The sequence below is a fragment of the Sturnus vulgaris genome, chromosome 6 (genome assembly GCF_052056855.1).
Source record: "Sturnus vulgaris isolate bStuVul1 chromosome 6, bStuVul1.hap1, whole genome shotgun sequence".
Lineage (NCBI taxonomy): Eukaryota > Metazoa > Chordata > Aves > Passeriformes > Sturnidae > Sturnus > Sturnus vulgaris.
Genome location: NC_142248.1, coordinates 4,815,818 through 4,832,991, shown reverse-complemented (window position 1 = coordinate 4,832,991; position 17,174 = coordinate 4,815,818). Strand labels below are relative to the sequence as shown.

Sequence of the window (17,174 nt, the reverse complement as noted above, 5' to 3'; positions counted from 1 at the left end):
ACAGTCTCTCTTACAGTTTAAAACCAAGCACAACGCAGTAGTGACATTTAATAGGACAGTAATGATATGCCAACAGATGGAATAAAATGAGCTTATTTTGCTTGAGCCACAAACTGGGTACTCTCCAGATGTGAGCTGACAAGCTTAGCAAATATCCATGGTACCAGATTAGTGGTATTTTGCAGCAAAGAGAGAGGAATTAGGGAAAATGAGCTTGGGCAGCTGATCTGGTACTTAAACCTTCATTCAGTAACTCAGAAAAAGATTCCTTCACTTCTGACTCTGGGTCTGAATATTCTGACTCTGATCTAAGCCTTGGCTTAGATCTAGATTCAGAATATTGAGGCCCAGTTGAAGTCTGGATGTTAGGAACAGGGTCTAGACTGCAACTTTCCTATATTTGTCTTGTTCACAGCACCCCACTTGCCTGAAATTAATTGGTTGGTTGGTTTTAAAAAAAGAGTAAGTACAATTGTCTTTGTTCTTCATAGGGTGTTCTTTGCCCCCAGAGAGGTCAGTGGCACTTTGCAGTTGATTCCTGACAGCTGAGACTTGGCTGTTTGTGTTGTAAGGAGTTCCTGGTTTCCTTCAGATGGCACAGTGTAACACACTGTGCATCACTGAGCAGTTTGTGTTGCTGAATCTCTCAGCTAGTGTGCTACGTGTGCATGAGCTGGAGCATCCCCTCAAATGACCCTTTCAGAATTTGAATTCTGCCTCAATTATATTTATGTATTCTCTCCACCTTGGTTTTTTGGCATCCTACTATCTCTCTGTCATCTGGCATCAGTGAATCCTTTCAAAATTTAATACCACTCATGCAAAAAAATTAAGTAGGTGTTCTTTTTGTAGAGTTGTATTGCCAGGTTCAGTGCATTTAATGGTCTTAATTAAAAATCACACCAGAAAGTCTTATTTTCCTATTCTACCACCCTGACCAGGTTTAAAATAATCTTCACAGGCATTGAATGAGAACTGTATAAAGCATTTAATTTGTGTGAAGCAAAACTGGAAGAACGTTTTCCTCCTATAGGTTGTTGGTTTGTTTCTAGGGGGAGTTGCTGTAGAGGTTTTTTCCCTTCTGGGTATTCTTTTGAAGCCAAAAAAAAAAAAGAAAATTAACTGCTTCAGTAAAATATGACACCACAGAGTATGTAAATATGTAAGCATGATAATGTTGAAAGGGACAGGAGAAACTTGAATGGGACTATAATTCCACAGCTGAGAAAGGCAGATTTACCAATGTGTAGAGCAAAGATGTTAAAATGGGCTCAAAAGTTTATATGCTCATGAATAAGCATGAATAATGAATGTTTATCAGTTGGGATTTTATTTATTTAAATGTTTTCTTCTTGGTGTTCTACAGAAAAAGGAGATGTCACACAAATCTACTACTAGAAATACTAGAAAGGTTGTTTTGAAATTAGTCACTGTCTTGGGAAATGAGGCCTTACATACTTGCTTTTGTCACTTGGCAAATGTCCACACTGTTCAACCTGGCCATTTTGAATATACTTCTGAGAATTAATCAGTGCAATCACTTCTCTGACCTATTTGGCACAGCTAGACTCAGTTGCTTTCAGTCAGTTTAATTTGCAACCCTCTTGGCCAGAAGGTTTTTAGGAGTTTTATGTGTAGTGCAGATATGAAGAGGCAAATGAGATTGTAAATGATTTTAACATGTGTGCTGCAGCAGGAAAGATAGCATAGACCCAGCTCCCATTTTATGTGGAATTTTAGTCAGGTTTAGGGCAGAATTCTGAAGTCAGGGAAAATCCACAACTGTGACTTCACTGTTGACAGATAGAGCCACACTGAAGACAAGACAGGAGAAGGGTGGCATGTCTGTTTAATGGCATCCTGTCCAGAAAGTGCCAACAAACATATTTCTTTGTAATGAATCATGTTAGCCTTGGTTGGCACCCTCCTACAACAAGGGGCACTCGTTAGTGAAATGCTGTCACAGGCTCATAATTTTGTAGGCCATGACCTATATTTGGGTTGCTCATATGCCAAGCTCTGGCACATGTAAAGTGAGCAGGCATGCTGCCACACCAACAGATGGCCATCTGCAAAGATGGTGCCAGGAGAGCAGCTTCAATAGCCTAAGCATTATGGAGATATTTTCAGGCATTTTTGTTCCCCATAGTTTGCTCACTGAGAGTAAAGGGAGATTAATTTTGTTAATTAATACTAGAAATGAGAACAGCTCATCAGAACCAAAATCCTTTTCTCTGGCTGCATTAAGTTCAGTGCTCTGAAAAATTCAGATTAAACGAAGGGCAGGGGGTGTGGGCCTGGCTCCCTGATAGTGAAACCTGCAGCTCCAGAAGCAGGCACCGGGGGATCTCAGTCAAGCACAGCTCTGCAGCTTGGCTGCGATCTAGCATTCCTTCTCTGCCAAACTCCATGAAATCTCTCTGTACAAAAGATACCTTGAGCTTCCTGAGACAAATGCAGTAACTGTACCATAAACAGGGCTGCCATGTCCTGCTTTTTCTTCCTCTCATGCCATTCAGCCTCTGCCTTTTCCTTCTTTTGTAGGGACCGGATGAGAACGTCAGTCAATGTAGTGGGGGATTCTTTTGGTGCTGGCATTGTCTACCACCTTTCCAAGGCAGAACTTGACACCATTGATTCCCATCACAAAGGACATGAAGATATTGAAATGACCAAGACTCAGTCAATCTATGACGACATGAAAAATCATAGGGAAAACAACTCAAACCAATGTGTTTTTGCAGCTCACAACTCAGTCATGGTAGATGAGTGCAAGGTACCTTTCACATTTATGGATATTGAGACATGTATATAGCACTGCATGCTTTATTTTATCTTATTTTTTAACCTGCATGTATTTTTCAAATCGTTCTGCAAATAACAATGTGACAACAAGGTCCATGAACCCCAGACATTTTGAATGTGTTTGAGCAGTTCAAAAGATGGTTTTTTTGCACTCTTCCTAAAACTTGTCATTTGATGGGAAAAAATCATGTACTTTGTTTACATATCAAAAGGCAAGATGCAGCGTATTATGGAATATGCCAAGACACAGAGAATATGGCATCACCTTCTGTGGACATTTACTTAATTTTCTGTGGCAACAGAGAACTTAATTGCCAACCCAAATGAAGGATGGCTGCAATTCAGATGCAGGTGGTGTCACTTGCTGACTGCCTTCATGATATGCTGTTGAGAGGTGGACACACGTGGAATGCGCTTTAGCATGAGAATGCTCCTGCACTCACACAGCTTCTGCTTCTCTTCTGTCAGTGCTCCTCCCCGAGGCACTAAGGCACCAACACCCTCCTCCCTCTGTAACCCTTGCTGTAACTAACATGCAATATTAACCCTAAGAATGGCATCTTGATCAGAGTGAAGTGAGCTTGAGCAGCCCCGCCAGCTGAATGCCAGGACGGTTTGGGAGGTTAGTGGTTAAAAGTTCACTGAGAACCCACTGCTGGGATGGGGCAGCTTAAAATCCAGAGAGAGCTTTTGAGAAGGAGGAGAAAAGAAAGTAAAACAAGGTGGAACTTCTAATTTCATAGGTTTTTTTTTTTTTGCATTTATTAATGCTCCAGTCTGATGCTGTACACTGTCTTTGAGACAGTGGGTTTGCCAATCAGCCTACCTTAGCCATTTATCCAAACAGATTCTCTTGTATCTTCCAGTTGCCACAACTGAGCCAGTATCTAGCTGCAAATGACTGTACTAAATCCATTAGCAGATCACCATTTATATTGGAAATATAATCCTATACTGTCATTTTCGCTTGTTTTTAGCATGGCTGGAAATGTTCTTTAGAATGAATTTTTTCTAATGCTTACTTCTTGAGAATGCAGGCCAAACCTGAATTTTAATGGGAAAAAGTAATACTGAATTCAGGAAAAAAAACCAAACAACATTCATCTCATCATCAATTTTTCCCCGAATTTTCCAAGGTTTCAATAGTGATTTTTTTTTTAAATCATACATTTTTCTGACATGGCTCTTCCCTTTCTATTCAGACCCACTCTTTTTCCATTTGAAAAATTAAAAAAAAAAATATATGAAATGGAAAGAGAACACACACACAAAATCGAAAATTGTCATTAATTTACATTTCTCAAAAAAGGCAAGGACACAAGAGATTAAATTTGAAGAAAAAAGAAACCCTCTGGAAAGAAAGATTGAGAGTATGTGCACACACACACTTTTTTGGATAACATCTTTTGGAATTTTTTGAAAACTCTTTTTAAGTTAAATATCCAATGCTGGGTTTAAGATTATGAAATGGAATACTTATAATTTAATCTGCTCCCAGTTCCTCAGATTTGCAGAGAGCTCCAAGTCAAGTTAAAAAATAGTAGCCTGGGGATGCAATCAATAATTGCTGCACTTTCTTTTCTCCTTCAGTTTCTCATATCATTTCCCTCAGCTGAGGCAATAGCTTGCCTCAAAACCATGGATTAATGGTGCTGTATGTCATCCTAAGCACACCCTTGAATTCAAGATTGGGACCAGTGATTTATGAGCTAGCAATATTTGTTCTTTTTAATTGTTTTTAGTTTGCTCTGCTTACAGTCTCAGTTTGCGCTTTTAAGCTCATGAAAAGAGCCAGGCTTTACTGGATTGAGCACAAGGCTGACTTTGAGCAGGTCACTCCTCTTGTCTGTCTGCAAGCTGCCAAGAGGATGTGTTGTTGTGACCTAAGTGATGAGCTATGAATATACACTGGCACTTGCAAAGCATTTGGATCACGTTGAAGGGGTCTACAACTCCCAAGTGTCAGACTTGCAAAGGCAACAGAGAGTGGAATCTGGGGCTCTGAAAGAGCCAGCTGTTAAATTTGAAAAGCCATCTCTTCATCCTGTCCAATGCTGGTGGGTTGAAAAGCTTACTGCAGCTCTGGTCAGGATATGGAAAAGCTAATCTACTAGCATGCCCTTTCTATTTACTTTCTGTAATATATTCCATGTATAACACTAGTAGTTTATAATTTTGCATGGTCAATGTACATAATTAATAAGTAGTTTACCTTTGTATGGGGTTAGAGTGGTTGTTATTGCATGATATTTTTGTATTTTTTTTAATCATATTTCACATGACTCTGTGTGATTTTCATTTCTGAATAAGCTGTTCATTCCTGTATTTGCATGTTTTCCCCTTCTGATTATCTAAGAAAAAGCTTGACTTTGTTTCAAAAATCAGTGCATTTTGTCATATTTCCATGTCCCAATGCTTCCATGCATCCTGTTTATCCAGCATGGGGAATTTCAGCTCTGTCTTTAAGTTTTCATTTGAAGCTGAAGATGTTAACTTACAAGGTAAGTTAGGAAAAAGTAATCCATCCGTTTAGAATTAAATGAAAGATTCTCTCACATTATCAAGATCTACATCACTTTTGTAAAGTTAAATAGACATTTTATCTTTTTGATTTTTTATTTTTTAAAGTCACTTGGCTGGAGATATTTTTTTTGTAACAGAGATTCATTTATACTGATCTCTGGAATGGAACATATTGTCCAGTGTTCACTGTGATTTGGTAGGTCTTCTACCATACTTAAAAGCTAAAAAATTCCAGCATGTATCTTTACAGGAAGCAGTGAGGTTTTGCTGCACATCATTTGAGACCAGTTTAGCATTACTGTGAATTTCAAATTGGACTATAGTCAAAATCTTTCACTACATTGTTATAGTGATATGATGAACAATGCTTTCACAACACATCTTTTCTTCCATTTCTTTAAAGGTGGTGTAGTTGTAGGTGAGTTTTCTATAGATACACATCCGTGATTATTCTGGCCTTGCATATTTTTCATGTTGTTGCATCAGGTATGCAGCTTCACTAAGGAATTCCACTGGAAAAAAAATGCAATTTTCTACATTTAAAAACCCCAGTTTTTTAAATAATCCAGAGAAATCTCCAAAAGATAGAAAGGAATAGAATCTGATATATTTATTTTAAAAAAATATAAAACCTGCAGTGAAGGTTAAGAAAATGTGGAACACTTTTCTACTACTGATGTTTTATAGTCATTATAATAAATAAACGAGCAGGAGTGTCACTATTTGGGAGTGCTGTGAATTCTGAATAAATGCATTTTACTTATATAATAAGTGACAGTGTATGTAATTCCTGTAAATATCATAATCTTCCATAGAAAACTCACTACTTTTCTTGTCTAAGTGCCTTGGCCTTTAAGTCGTTTGTTGATGATAATTACTTGCAGGTAACACTGGCAACCAATGGCAAATCTGCAGACTTCAATGTTGTTGAAGAAGAGCCTTGGAAACGGGAAAACTAAGTGAAGAGATTCTTAGCTGCATCCTTAATAAGTCCTGAAGCTATCTTGTGGCAGAAGATACCATGATTAAAGAAGATTTTGCTCCTTTTTTTTTTTTTTATTATTTTCTATTTAACATCTGCAGTTTCTGCTTAATTTTGTAACTGAAACTTAGCAAAGATCTCATCAAGTCATTGTAGTGTCTTTGCCAAGCAATGATCCATAGCCATCTGTCTCCCCTGTGTTACTGTTGGGATGATGCACCTGGAGAATGCTCCATGCAGTGCAGTGTGCTCTCACCCACTTCCCCTTTCATTCAAGACACAGAGAATGTAAATGCTGCAAAATGGGAAGATCAAAGTGCCAGTACAGTTCACTACAAGGGACTCAGGGTCACAGATACAAGAGAAACACAACACCACGTAAGCCTTCAAGTGTTTTGGTGACTCTTGTGGCATACCCGATCTGTTTATCACTGTATGGCTAAAACACCTTTTGAAAACATCCGTAAAGATTTCTGTTTCCTTTGATAATAACCAGTACTTTTGTGCCTAGTTGTACTTTAAACTGAGCTTAGATCTGGGGGCAGGATTAATGCATAAAAATCAATAAGTTATCCCAGACATTTTGTTAGATCAGTACAACTAAAACTTAGCATGGAGAGAAGACCTCAGATTTGTATGTGCATGTGGTGTGTTTTTATCAGGTGTCCCAGGGCAGGTGAGCCTTTATTTCATGCTGGGGCTGTGCTGCTTTGTGACCACAATGCACCATACAATACAAGGCAGTGTGATTACAGGGGTGGTAGTTCCTCCTCGAAATCTATGGCTGGTGTGCAAAATACAGAAAACCATGGGCTCGGTTGTGCCATTTTTAATCAAAGTAGGTGGTACCTTACTATTCACCCTGCTTCACTTATGTCAGAGGGGTTTCTCACGTGGGTGGGATACTGAAGTAAGGTACTACTAAGATTGATTATGGATGTCATGATTGGGTACTTGATAATGAGCTGCAAACAAGTTCTGAATCCATTAATCTTACAGAATTTTTGAATGTCATCATCAGTAGCATTTGCTATGAAGTGAAAGCCATCTTTCAAGTATGTCATGTTTCAGAGAGTGGCTAAATCCTGAATTCATTGCTAAACCAAATTCCGTATAAGGTTAAGAGAATTTGTCCAGGGTTAGGACTGAATAGAAATGAAACCAGAATTTCAGGGTTTAGGCCAGTATGTTGAATTGACATCTTTGTCTCTTTTGCAGAGTAATAAGTATATAACTCCCTAATGTCAGAGAAATTTTTCTTCGAGCACATAGCATCTGAATTGATGAGATAGTGTGTGGTCAACATACTATATCTGACTCAACCTGTCAGAAGAAATTGCAGTGAGAATAAACCCCTTGGAAATTTTTTTAAAGGTGCTTGTTAATACTTAGGAATTTTAAGATACTGGTGAATACTGTTATACTGTTAGCAATGTTCCATAGCAAAGCTGAGCCACATGGCCTTGGAAGGTTCTACTCACAGAACAAGCTTTGTGCAATTTTGGGGGGAACTCTCAGAAGTTTTCAGAATTAATCAGAATATGAGCATATGGAGAACTTAAAAATGGCAAGAAACAGAGTTCAGACATTTATAGAAATAGACTATTCAGTGTCTGTGCTCAGACCTGTCGTGGGTTTAAAGGGGAGTAATGTGTTTAACTGTAGAGCGTTATTGGCTCTGTAGAAGCTATTAAAGTAAAAATATAATCTGCTTTTGTTCATCTGCATTCATATAAGTATCTCTGAAACTGCACACGGACCTAGGCCAGCCAAGGCTACTTGCATGATTAATGATGTGCAAGATCAAGTCCATTGTCAGACTATCCCTCATTTAAGCATTTATCGTGGAATATTTTTCTTACCACTGTAGTTTTGTCATCACTTGAATGCCATGGCCAAGCAAATCCTAAGTAAAATGGCCTATGTAATTTAACCAATATTGAACCACTGTGAATTCTTTAGGCCTCTAATATGTGTTAGAGGGGGAGGTCTTCCAAAGGCTTCCTGAAGGATCTTGAGGATGTTTTTTTTCGTGAAGGATGGAATTGTAGATTATTCAGAGAAGTGGCAGGCAGGTTGTATTCTCTTTTCTTCAGTCATTGCTATTAGCATATCCAGAGTTAACCTCTGTCTAGCTATTGCTTCCCAAGTAGCATTCACTGGGTTATGTGCCAGCAATGTGCCTGGGATGGTGTGTAGGTACTGTAAAATGTTCCCTACTCTGAGGTGCTGGCTCTCATCAAGTGAAATTTGCTGCCACTCAAGTGGTTGTTATATCCAAGAATAACACACAGTGTTTACCCTGATTTTTATCCAGCATTCTTGAGCTGTTTCATGGCACAGTTCACCCATTGATAGATGATTTTTCATCCTCTTCACCACAGCAGTTTCTTAGGAGCAGCCACACTGGTTGCTTGCATTGAAAGTACCTTTAGAAAACTGGTCCATATACTTTTAGCTGTCATTTGAAACTGTTTAGCAGTTGGAAACAAACAGGAATGCCAGCAACATGTGACTAGGCAGCTCCACAAAATTACACATTGAGAAACACTTAGAATATGCTTACAGTTATCCACTTGGGATGTAATGTCCTTTGAAGAGCACTTCTTTGGATGGAGAGTAGGGAAGGAAGGAATGCAGTGCTAAAGAAACCCCACCCACAAATGGGAGAATAAATTTGGATCTTTTGATAGGATTAGAATAGCAGACTGTGATTTTAAAGTGGTAATTCTGTAGATACAGTAACTCAGGGATTTTTCAAAATATAATTATGATGGTATTTCTCTATTTAAATGTGGATGTGGGAGAAGGAGAAATGTTGGGTTTCGTATATTCCTCTGCTTGTAGCCTGACTGAATATTTAATATAGTGTTATTCCAGTGCAGCACTGTATTAAATCATCAAAAAGCTTTCCATTTCTGTGGGAAAATGTAACTCACTCTTGGCTTTCATTTCTCGATTTGCTCATTCCACGAGGCTGGGTTGCTACTTAACTAAATAAACAGAAAATAACCCAGGGACCACCACTTCAGCTAATCCAAGGTTCACGTTTCAGCAGGCAGTGCTGGTTACTGGCCAGCCTCCTTTTCCTTTCACTAGGAGTCTCAATGCATTAATTTGCAGCTGGCAAGTTTGGCTTTTTTTTTTTTTTTTTTGTATCTGCTCACACTGCTGGGGTGGCAAAGAAAAAGCTCAGAGAAAAGTCGCTTGGTTTCTGTGTAGTTCATATTAACATTGTTTTCTGCATTTGCTGCTCTGTCAGTTCCCCTCACCTTTGTCTGTGCAAGTGTGATGTCCTTTGGCCTTTGGATTGCTGGCAGCACATTGGCACATGGAAAAGTCTAGACCAGGCAGAGACTCAGTTCATTGCATAATAAATGACATACATGCTTATTTGCTTTATGCATTTGCTGCTGAAGCTGGGTCAGCATTCTCGTAGTGTCTGTTCACTGAAAGTAAAGCAGCCTGTACATTAGAGCTGCAGGAGAGGTGGAGCACTTTGCCACTTAAATTGTTTCTTCATTGCTTCCCTTGGAAAGCAACAGCCGCACCAGCCTTGTTAGAAATGTGTGTGGGGCTGACACACAAAGATTCTTCAAATAGGTAGGGCAGAAGCCACCTGGTCCCTATTACAAGATGTGCTCTTTCTATGTGAATTGGTGAGAAACTCAGTAGGTCTTTGAAAAACTGTTTGCAGTAGTAAAAACTGTGCCTGCAATGCTTGGACTATGTGGAAGCCCCACTGAAATCTGTGGGAGTCATGGTGTTCCAGGAAAAGTCAAGTCCCTTCCTGTCTCTCTTAAGTTACAAGACATTTCACAATCCCATCCTAGGGAATAGTCTTTGTCTGCTATTTTTAATGAAGTTGATTCTCACATCCAAAATATTTCTGCCAAGATACTTCTTTTATGTTATTTCAGTATTACAAGTCCAGCACTGAATTTAAACTCAGCACAAAAATAAGGATCACTCTCATTACAGATTTTTCCCACGTTTTCTCTGAGATATAGCTGATCTCCATTTCTTTCTCACAGCACATGAAATTCTAGACTTCATGCCACTTTTAAAAGTAGGAGTAATATAGATTTCTGATTTGTTTTCCATCACTCCCAGGGTCACTAGTTTTCCAGCAGCTGGCATGCAGAAGAGTAGACTGTTCATCTGAGAGGCTGAAGCATCAGCATGTGAATAAATTTATTCTGGTGACTTGCCTGGATTTTCTTTGCTTCCTTGCCTTATGTTATTGCAGCCTTGTTGTAGCAACACAGAAGCAGTTGCACAAATCCCCATTACTATAGGCAATATTAAACCTCCCCTCTAACGTTCACTTCTCTTTTCATCTTTAAAAAGGCTCTGAGCTTTAGTACCGGGCTCAGAAGAATCCTTTCGTGGAGATATAAAGGTATAAGTGTTTCTCATCTCTTTAATTTCCATTCAGCTCTTTTTATTGCTGCATTTGAATTAATTTACAGAAGGATAAATAAGGGCACTTTATAAAAATGTACTGTAATGTTATTCTGTTATGAGCCTGAAGACTATCTTGTTTTTATTACTGTGACTTTTAAGGCCACAATTAAGATATTTTTCATATTAGCCATTATGGTAGGTGTATAGTCCTTTGGGACAGTTAACCTCAGCTATAATTCACCACATAAGATTATGTAGAAGCTCCTGTTTCCAGCAGAAAGCATTCTTGGAAAGATGAGTTATTTTCTTCTCTCCAGTAATATTGGTGACTTTGAAGGGAAAATATTTACCCCGTTTCCTTTGTCTAAGGAATGATATAGAGAGTGTAGTTTCAAATACTAAAAAGAGCAAACAAAGGATTGACAATGGTGAGGTGTCAAAGAAGGCAGTCAAGCTGTAGATGAATTTTTTGGAAAATGTTGTGTTCTTGCTTATGATTTTCCTGCAACAATGCATTTAGTGCATAGTTCCTTCCAAAGTCATCAGTCTGTGTTCCCATGGGCAGCAAGGCACAGATTTGAGGCAGGACTCCTGGAGGAGCCCAGCAGTGCCTGCTGCAGGCTCTGCAATGGGTGCCTCCCTCAGTTTTTCCTCCTGGTCATGCTTCATGTTCAATGGAAATCTGCTGCTATGAGTGAGTCAAGCTGCTGCTGATGCCCAGGTGCTGGTAATTCTTTTACTTCTCTTTTGAGTGGCCTCCCTGGCACAAGGTTCTGAGGAACTGTCCCTCACAGGTGCCCACCATCCCAGAGACATCTTCCCCAGTTTAGGGGAAACCCAGTGACTCCCCACTAATGGGTTGATACAAACCTAACAGACAAAGTGGTTGTGCAGCTGCAACCACGAGTCTTACAAAAAAAAAAACCCAGGTTCCAAACATTGGAAAAGCCTACAGCACATGACTGAGCCACTGAGTAGGTCTCTACTAGTCCAGGATGGAAATAACTAACCCTAATGCCAGATTTGGGGAGACAAGAAGACTTGTGAGGTTTCTCACTTTTCCCAACCTTTGATCCCCTTTCACTTCTAACTCCATCCTGCTGCAGAGCCAATGCTGATCAATGCTTCCAGTCCTTCCAGTCTTCTACTCACCATTCAGGAGTCCTGCAAGTGTTTTTAATGATGCTCTGTGGCACACACCATTGCACGAAGGGAAGCTGTCACAGGCAGCATCACACAACCTGGATTGTCTCGTACCTGTATATTGCTTTGTACATAAATAGTGTAGTCTGCTGGAATTTTTGTATCCTTCTTTTCCATTCCTTTTTCTACAGTTTTTTCAAAGACTGTAAGCAAACTGTGCTTGCATATTGATTTTTGCAGTCAGTATTGTAGATTATAGCATTTCTATGTCGGTGTTTTGTATGGACTTGTGAGTTCTTGTGTGCTACAGGTTGTCCTTCCTACTTAAAGACAACTGCATACACTTCCATCCAATATATCCTGCTCCTTTCTTAAATATATCTTATTTCCTATGATCTGGTATGAACTCTTGCTTGTAGAATGCATCAGAAAAAGCTGAATATGTATTTATAGTGTTAAATATTGTGTGCTGAACACTGATTTAGTGAAGAATAATACAGGTTTTAGGGGTTTGTACTTGTTCCCTGGAAACTACAGTGTAGACTGAATAAAATGACCTAGTATCTGTAATTTACAGACACACAAATATTTTCTTAGAATGTTTTCTATGGGATCATATTAGGTAGGGAAATAATCCTTTAAAGGTGATCTATACCTTAGAACAAAACCACTTTTCTTATGACATTTAGGATCAATGAAATATTTTTGTGTTATGTTTGGTGATGAATTATAGACAAAGCACAAAATGCAAGAAGCAAATAGGAATTTCAAGATGTCCTTAAATGCTGCAGTTCATCATGGAACAATACTGTAATAATCTGAGCAATCTTCTAGATTGACTGTCTTGGGCAATCGTCCCTCACTTTTATAATTTTTCCTGATGTTACCTTTGCCAAATCCTGCAGTTCTTCCTTAGGACCTGTTCATGTATAACTGACTGGCTCAGAATGCAGTTTATAGAAAATAGATCTGGGTAGACAAAAAAATAATGTTGTCAGGAACCCCATCCATCTTGCTACAATACAGTGTGTGTGAGTTCAGCCTGTGGAAAAAGTTCAGGATTTTGCCACTTAGTTTTGCCTTCTTGAAAAAGGACCAACAGAACCACCATGGGACCAATGTAATTGGGTAGCATCCATACAAATACCTCCTGTTTTCTTAAGTATTTTTAAGAGAATAATCACTATATTTTTCGACCCAAATGACAGTTACTTCTCATTTTGGTAATTTCTTCCCATTAGGCAAATACCTGTTGGCATTAAGGCCGTGGCTATAACAATTTCAACTTAATTAATCAAGAACTGTTTTTAGAGGAATAAAAAAAATAAAATAATATAAATATTCATAACAACTATGTAACAAACAAAAACATCTTCTATGGTCTACTAGCTCTTTGACTGTAATTCAAAACAAAGAAAACATGGAATAGGAAGGACTGCTGTCCCAGGGTGATACTGATACTGGGTATCTCTTCAGCTATTCAGAAATCCACGGGGCCGTGTTATTCTGCTGAGGTTTTGGAGCCTAAGTTTCTAGTAGAGATATATGTAGGAAGTGTGTTGATATACCCTTGTATTTTGATCTATATTGTATTTTAAATCAGATGTAACAGGTATTAACTTAATAGGAATCACAGGTAGAATAGTGCTGAGTTAATAATAGCTGTAAAACCTTATTGATACCAGTTTTGACATTTTGTTGAAGCATGATGTCCAGTGCCTCTCTGCACTTAGTGTAGATAATGTAGCTATCAACACGTAATTTCAGTGAAATGGTGTATACAGTATGTGTAGCTGTGCTTTAAATTAATTTAATTGGTTTCTGTGTGTTGAGCCATAGTAGAAAATTAGACTGTGTTTTAAAATTTTGTTCTACTTTCCGTTTTTCATTTGTATCTGGGTTTCTTTCTTTTTCACCATTCAGCTGATTAGGTTCCACAGCTTAGTTCCTACTTTATCTGTCTCTTATGGAGCACTCAGTTTCAATAACATTCAGAATCATGTATGCAACCAGCTCATTGTAAATATTTTCATTTTGGTTTTCACCCATCTAGCCGGTATGGTGTGTGTTAGAAGCTGCATGTGTGTGGTTCCCTGGCGGGGAGTGAAAGTGATCCCAGCACAGATTTGCTGCCTGGTGAATACACTTGTTATGGCATAAAGATTAACGTTCACCTGGAATGATAAGTTTCTGTTTTATTTTCTTCTTGTTTGCCTGAAATGTTTGGAGTCTTTATCACCAGAAGCTTAGTAAGTCACCATTTAAATTGGCACAATGAGTGAGGGGAAGTGCATCTAACTGCATTCCTGTTGGATGCCCGGGCTGCTTTTGTCTCTGTGCATCACCCAGCCCTTAGTCACATCACACGATCCCTCTGAGTCACTTCCAGTTGCTCCTGGACCACAGATGCCAGGAAAGCAGTGCATTCCCAGGGCTGGGCAAGCCTGCAGGCAGCAAGGGGCTGCCAGTTCTCTCCAGAGTGCCTGACAGGTCCGAGTAGGAGCCTCTGCCTCTTCCCCTTTGCAGGAACAGTCTCTGAGAAATATGAATACACTCGTGGGCAAAGGGGCACTGCTTTTTTCATTGCTAAAAAGGGGTATTAATACCTATTGGAAAATAAATGCCAAGCTAAATGCTTCTAAAGCTACTGTGGTTGTTTGTACGGGCCTGTTATTTACAAAAGTATGTCTGATCATAAAAAAAGACAATCAACTACAAAGTCAGTGGCAAAAATCTTCTGAAATCAGAGCTATAGTTCTATGAGAAAATAGAACCGTGCAGCAGCAAGAAGATGATTCATTCCTAAATACTCTGGACCTGGATCTTATAAATATAATCATCCCCTCTAGGCAGAAAAAATAAAAAATCAGGCCCCATAGCACAGAAACTCTCCTGCTTGGTGAGTCCCATTATGATTCTTCAGGATAAATTGCACACTGGAGTACTCTGTGCTGCCTGCTCATCATCCCTTGCCCCTTCTTTAAGGTGACCAGGCATGAACTGGAATGTTTTGTGATGTTCTATTGTAAAAAGGATTAAAAAGAAGAGGGATAAGGTTGGTCTTTACACTCAGAAAGTTCTGGAGATTTGAAATGACATACTGTACAGTATCTATAGCACAGTTTGTTTAGAAATTAATAAATTCAGATGATAATATTTCTCCCAACCCTGGGCTCTGTTCATGTATATTGTAGTTGGAATGCCTTGTAGACTGATTCTATTTTTGTAGTTCAGATCCTTTCCTCTTTACAAGGATTGTTAGTAATTTGCTTTTAATGCTTTCTTACAGAGTGAACTGATTTCTGTAACTTTCATGTATAAAACAAACTAGACATTCTTTCTATACTGGAAATAGTCATGAATATAATATTTCACTAAGTGTTGTACCTCTTATGTACATATCATCAATAAATGTTGATTCATAATTTTCACGGCTTACATCTGTGGGTTTTAATTTCAGCCTGGGCTCAGTATGGGAATACTTTGTGTAGGAGTTTAGATAAAGCAGTCTGATGAGAGAGGCTTCCTGTTCTGAGAGCTACATGCAGGGTAGAGGATGGACCTGACTTTGCCAGAGAGCTAGAAATCTCACCCCTCACTTTATCCTCCAAATATTCCAGGATGCTGGCTGCAAATGAGCTCATTTTCCACAAAGGCCAGGATTCACTAACTTCAGTTCTTGGCAATGAGGCCTAGAGAAGTGAAAAGCCGTTAGAAGAGTAGGAGGACACAAGTCAATGGCTGCAGTTGCTTTAGAAACCCACTTCCCTCCCCTGGCTGCTAAAAAATAAATCTTTTATTCGTAGCCTTTCTAAAAAAAAAAAAAATAAAATAAATAAACAAAGCCTGTAGCGGAACCTCTGGAGTTCTTTATAAAGAAATCAACAGTATTTAACACATAAATTAAGAGCTCTCATGGAGTGAGCCATGGCCCAGTGGGGTGGCAGTTGCCAAGTATGGAGAGCAGGCTCCAAGGCTGGTGCCTGCTGGGAATAGCAGCGCTGCGGGAAGAGCACAGCTCCCGGTGTGTGACAAAGGCACAGCCAGAACCTCGGCTCTGAGCACTAACAGTGTGCACAGCCCTGGCCTTATTTCTTCTTAATCAGCCACTTGAGAAATTTCCAAAGGAATCCAGGCATGGCAGGAAGTGGCTTTGGCAGTGCCTCAGCTGGCACTCTGCCCTCTGAGTCAGTAACGAACTAAGTCCTGATGTGGTGCTACGAGGATCTTTGGGCAGAAAGTAAACTATTTACTGAAAAAGTAAATCTATCTGCTGCCATTTTGATACCAGAGCAAAAATGTCCTGACCTGGCCTCATCAACAGGTGGTGTTAATAAATGCGTTCTGCTAAAATGAAATTCCTCGCTGAAGTTTTTCCAGGATGCCCATCACTCACGTACTTCATGTGCACACTGTATGTTCAAATTCCTTCCATAAAAGGAATCTGTTCTTCTGTTACACATCAGAATAAAAGTTTAAAATTAAAGGCTTGACACCAACCTGTGTATGTGGCTTTTTCAAAGCAATGTTTCTGCAAAATGACCTAAAATAACCAACCCATGCAGGAGCCAGTACTGCAATTATATGAAGCTGACCTTTCTGAAAATACACACCCCAAAGACTGATTCTCTAAGCCTTTGCAAGCCCCTCACACCCCTTTTCTCCATGTCCTTGGCTTAGAGAAAATTATTATTTCAGGAGTGTGTTTGTGTCTGGAATACGTCCCTCTCTACAGGAAAGAATCTGTTAAAAGGAGATATAAAAGCCAGTGAGTTATGAATCATGGACCCATATTAAGAGATATTTCTGTATCTCCTCTCAGGCATGAAAGAACAGTTGAGATAATAGTTTGGGGTTGTTAGGTCGGAAACAATCTTCCCCTTTGTATTAGATAGATGTGAACAGGACAAGGTTATGAAAGAAACAGGTGGCCCCAACATACAGTGCTTTAGGAGGAAAGCAGCATTAAAAATTACACTCAGTTGGGCTGGAAGGAGTTACTTGCAGCAAGTAACTTGCATTGCAATAGTGTACAAACAGCCCAGCAGGGCTTGGTGGCATTTTGCTTCCAAAGCTGTGCAGAGCCCTGTGCAGGCACCCGAAGCTTCCCAGGCTGGGGAGGTGACTGCCCGCCTGCTGCCCCACTCTGCAGCATGCACTGGAGGCAGGAAGGAAAACAGATTGCATGCAAGATTAGTCTTGTGGTCGTGGTGGTTCGGGCAGGCAGGTTCTGTGCTGATAAACAAGATGTGTCTGTGCAGTCAGATAAATGACAAAACTGACTGCTGCCCACCAAAACTGCAGGAGCGGGGTC

At 39.5% G+C, this 17,174-nt stretch overlaps 1 protein-coding gene across 4 annotated transcripts in view; it reads left to right on the top strand.

Moving 5' to 3' along the window:
- Positions 1-15,298, top strand: part of SLC1A2 (solute carrier family 1 member 2) — an 86,322-nt gene extending 71,024 nt beyond the window's left edge. For 3 of the 4 annotated variants that reach the window (XM_014873548.2, XM_014873544.2, XM_014873543.2), the window contains exons 10-11: positions 2,545-2,776; positions 6,213-15,298. In XM_014873548.2, coding sequence (XP_014729034.1) covers positions 2,545-2,776; positions 6,213-6,287 — 307 coding nt within the window. In that variant the 3' untranslated portion in view covers positions 6,288-15,298. Of the gene's footprint in view, positions 1-2,544; positions 2,777-5,244; positions 5,307-6,212 lie in introns of all 4 variants that reach the window. The other variant, XM_014873546.2, reaches the window with a different exon arrangement.
- The last annotated feature ends 1,876 nt before the right edge of the window (positions 15,299-17,174 follow it).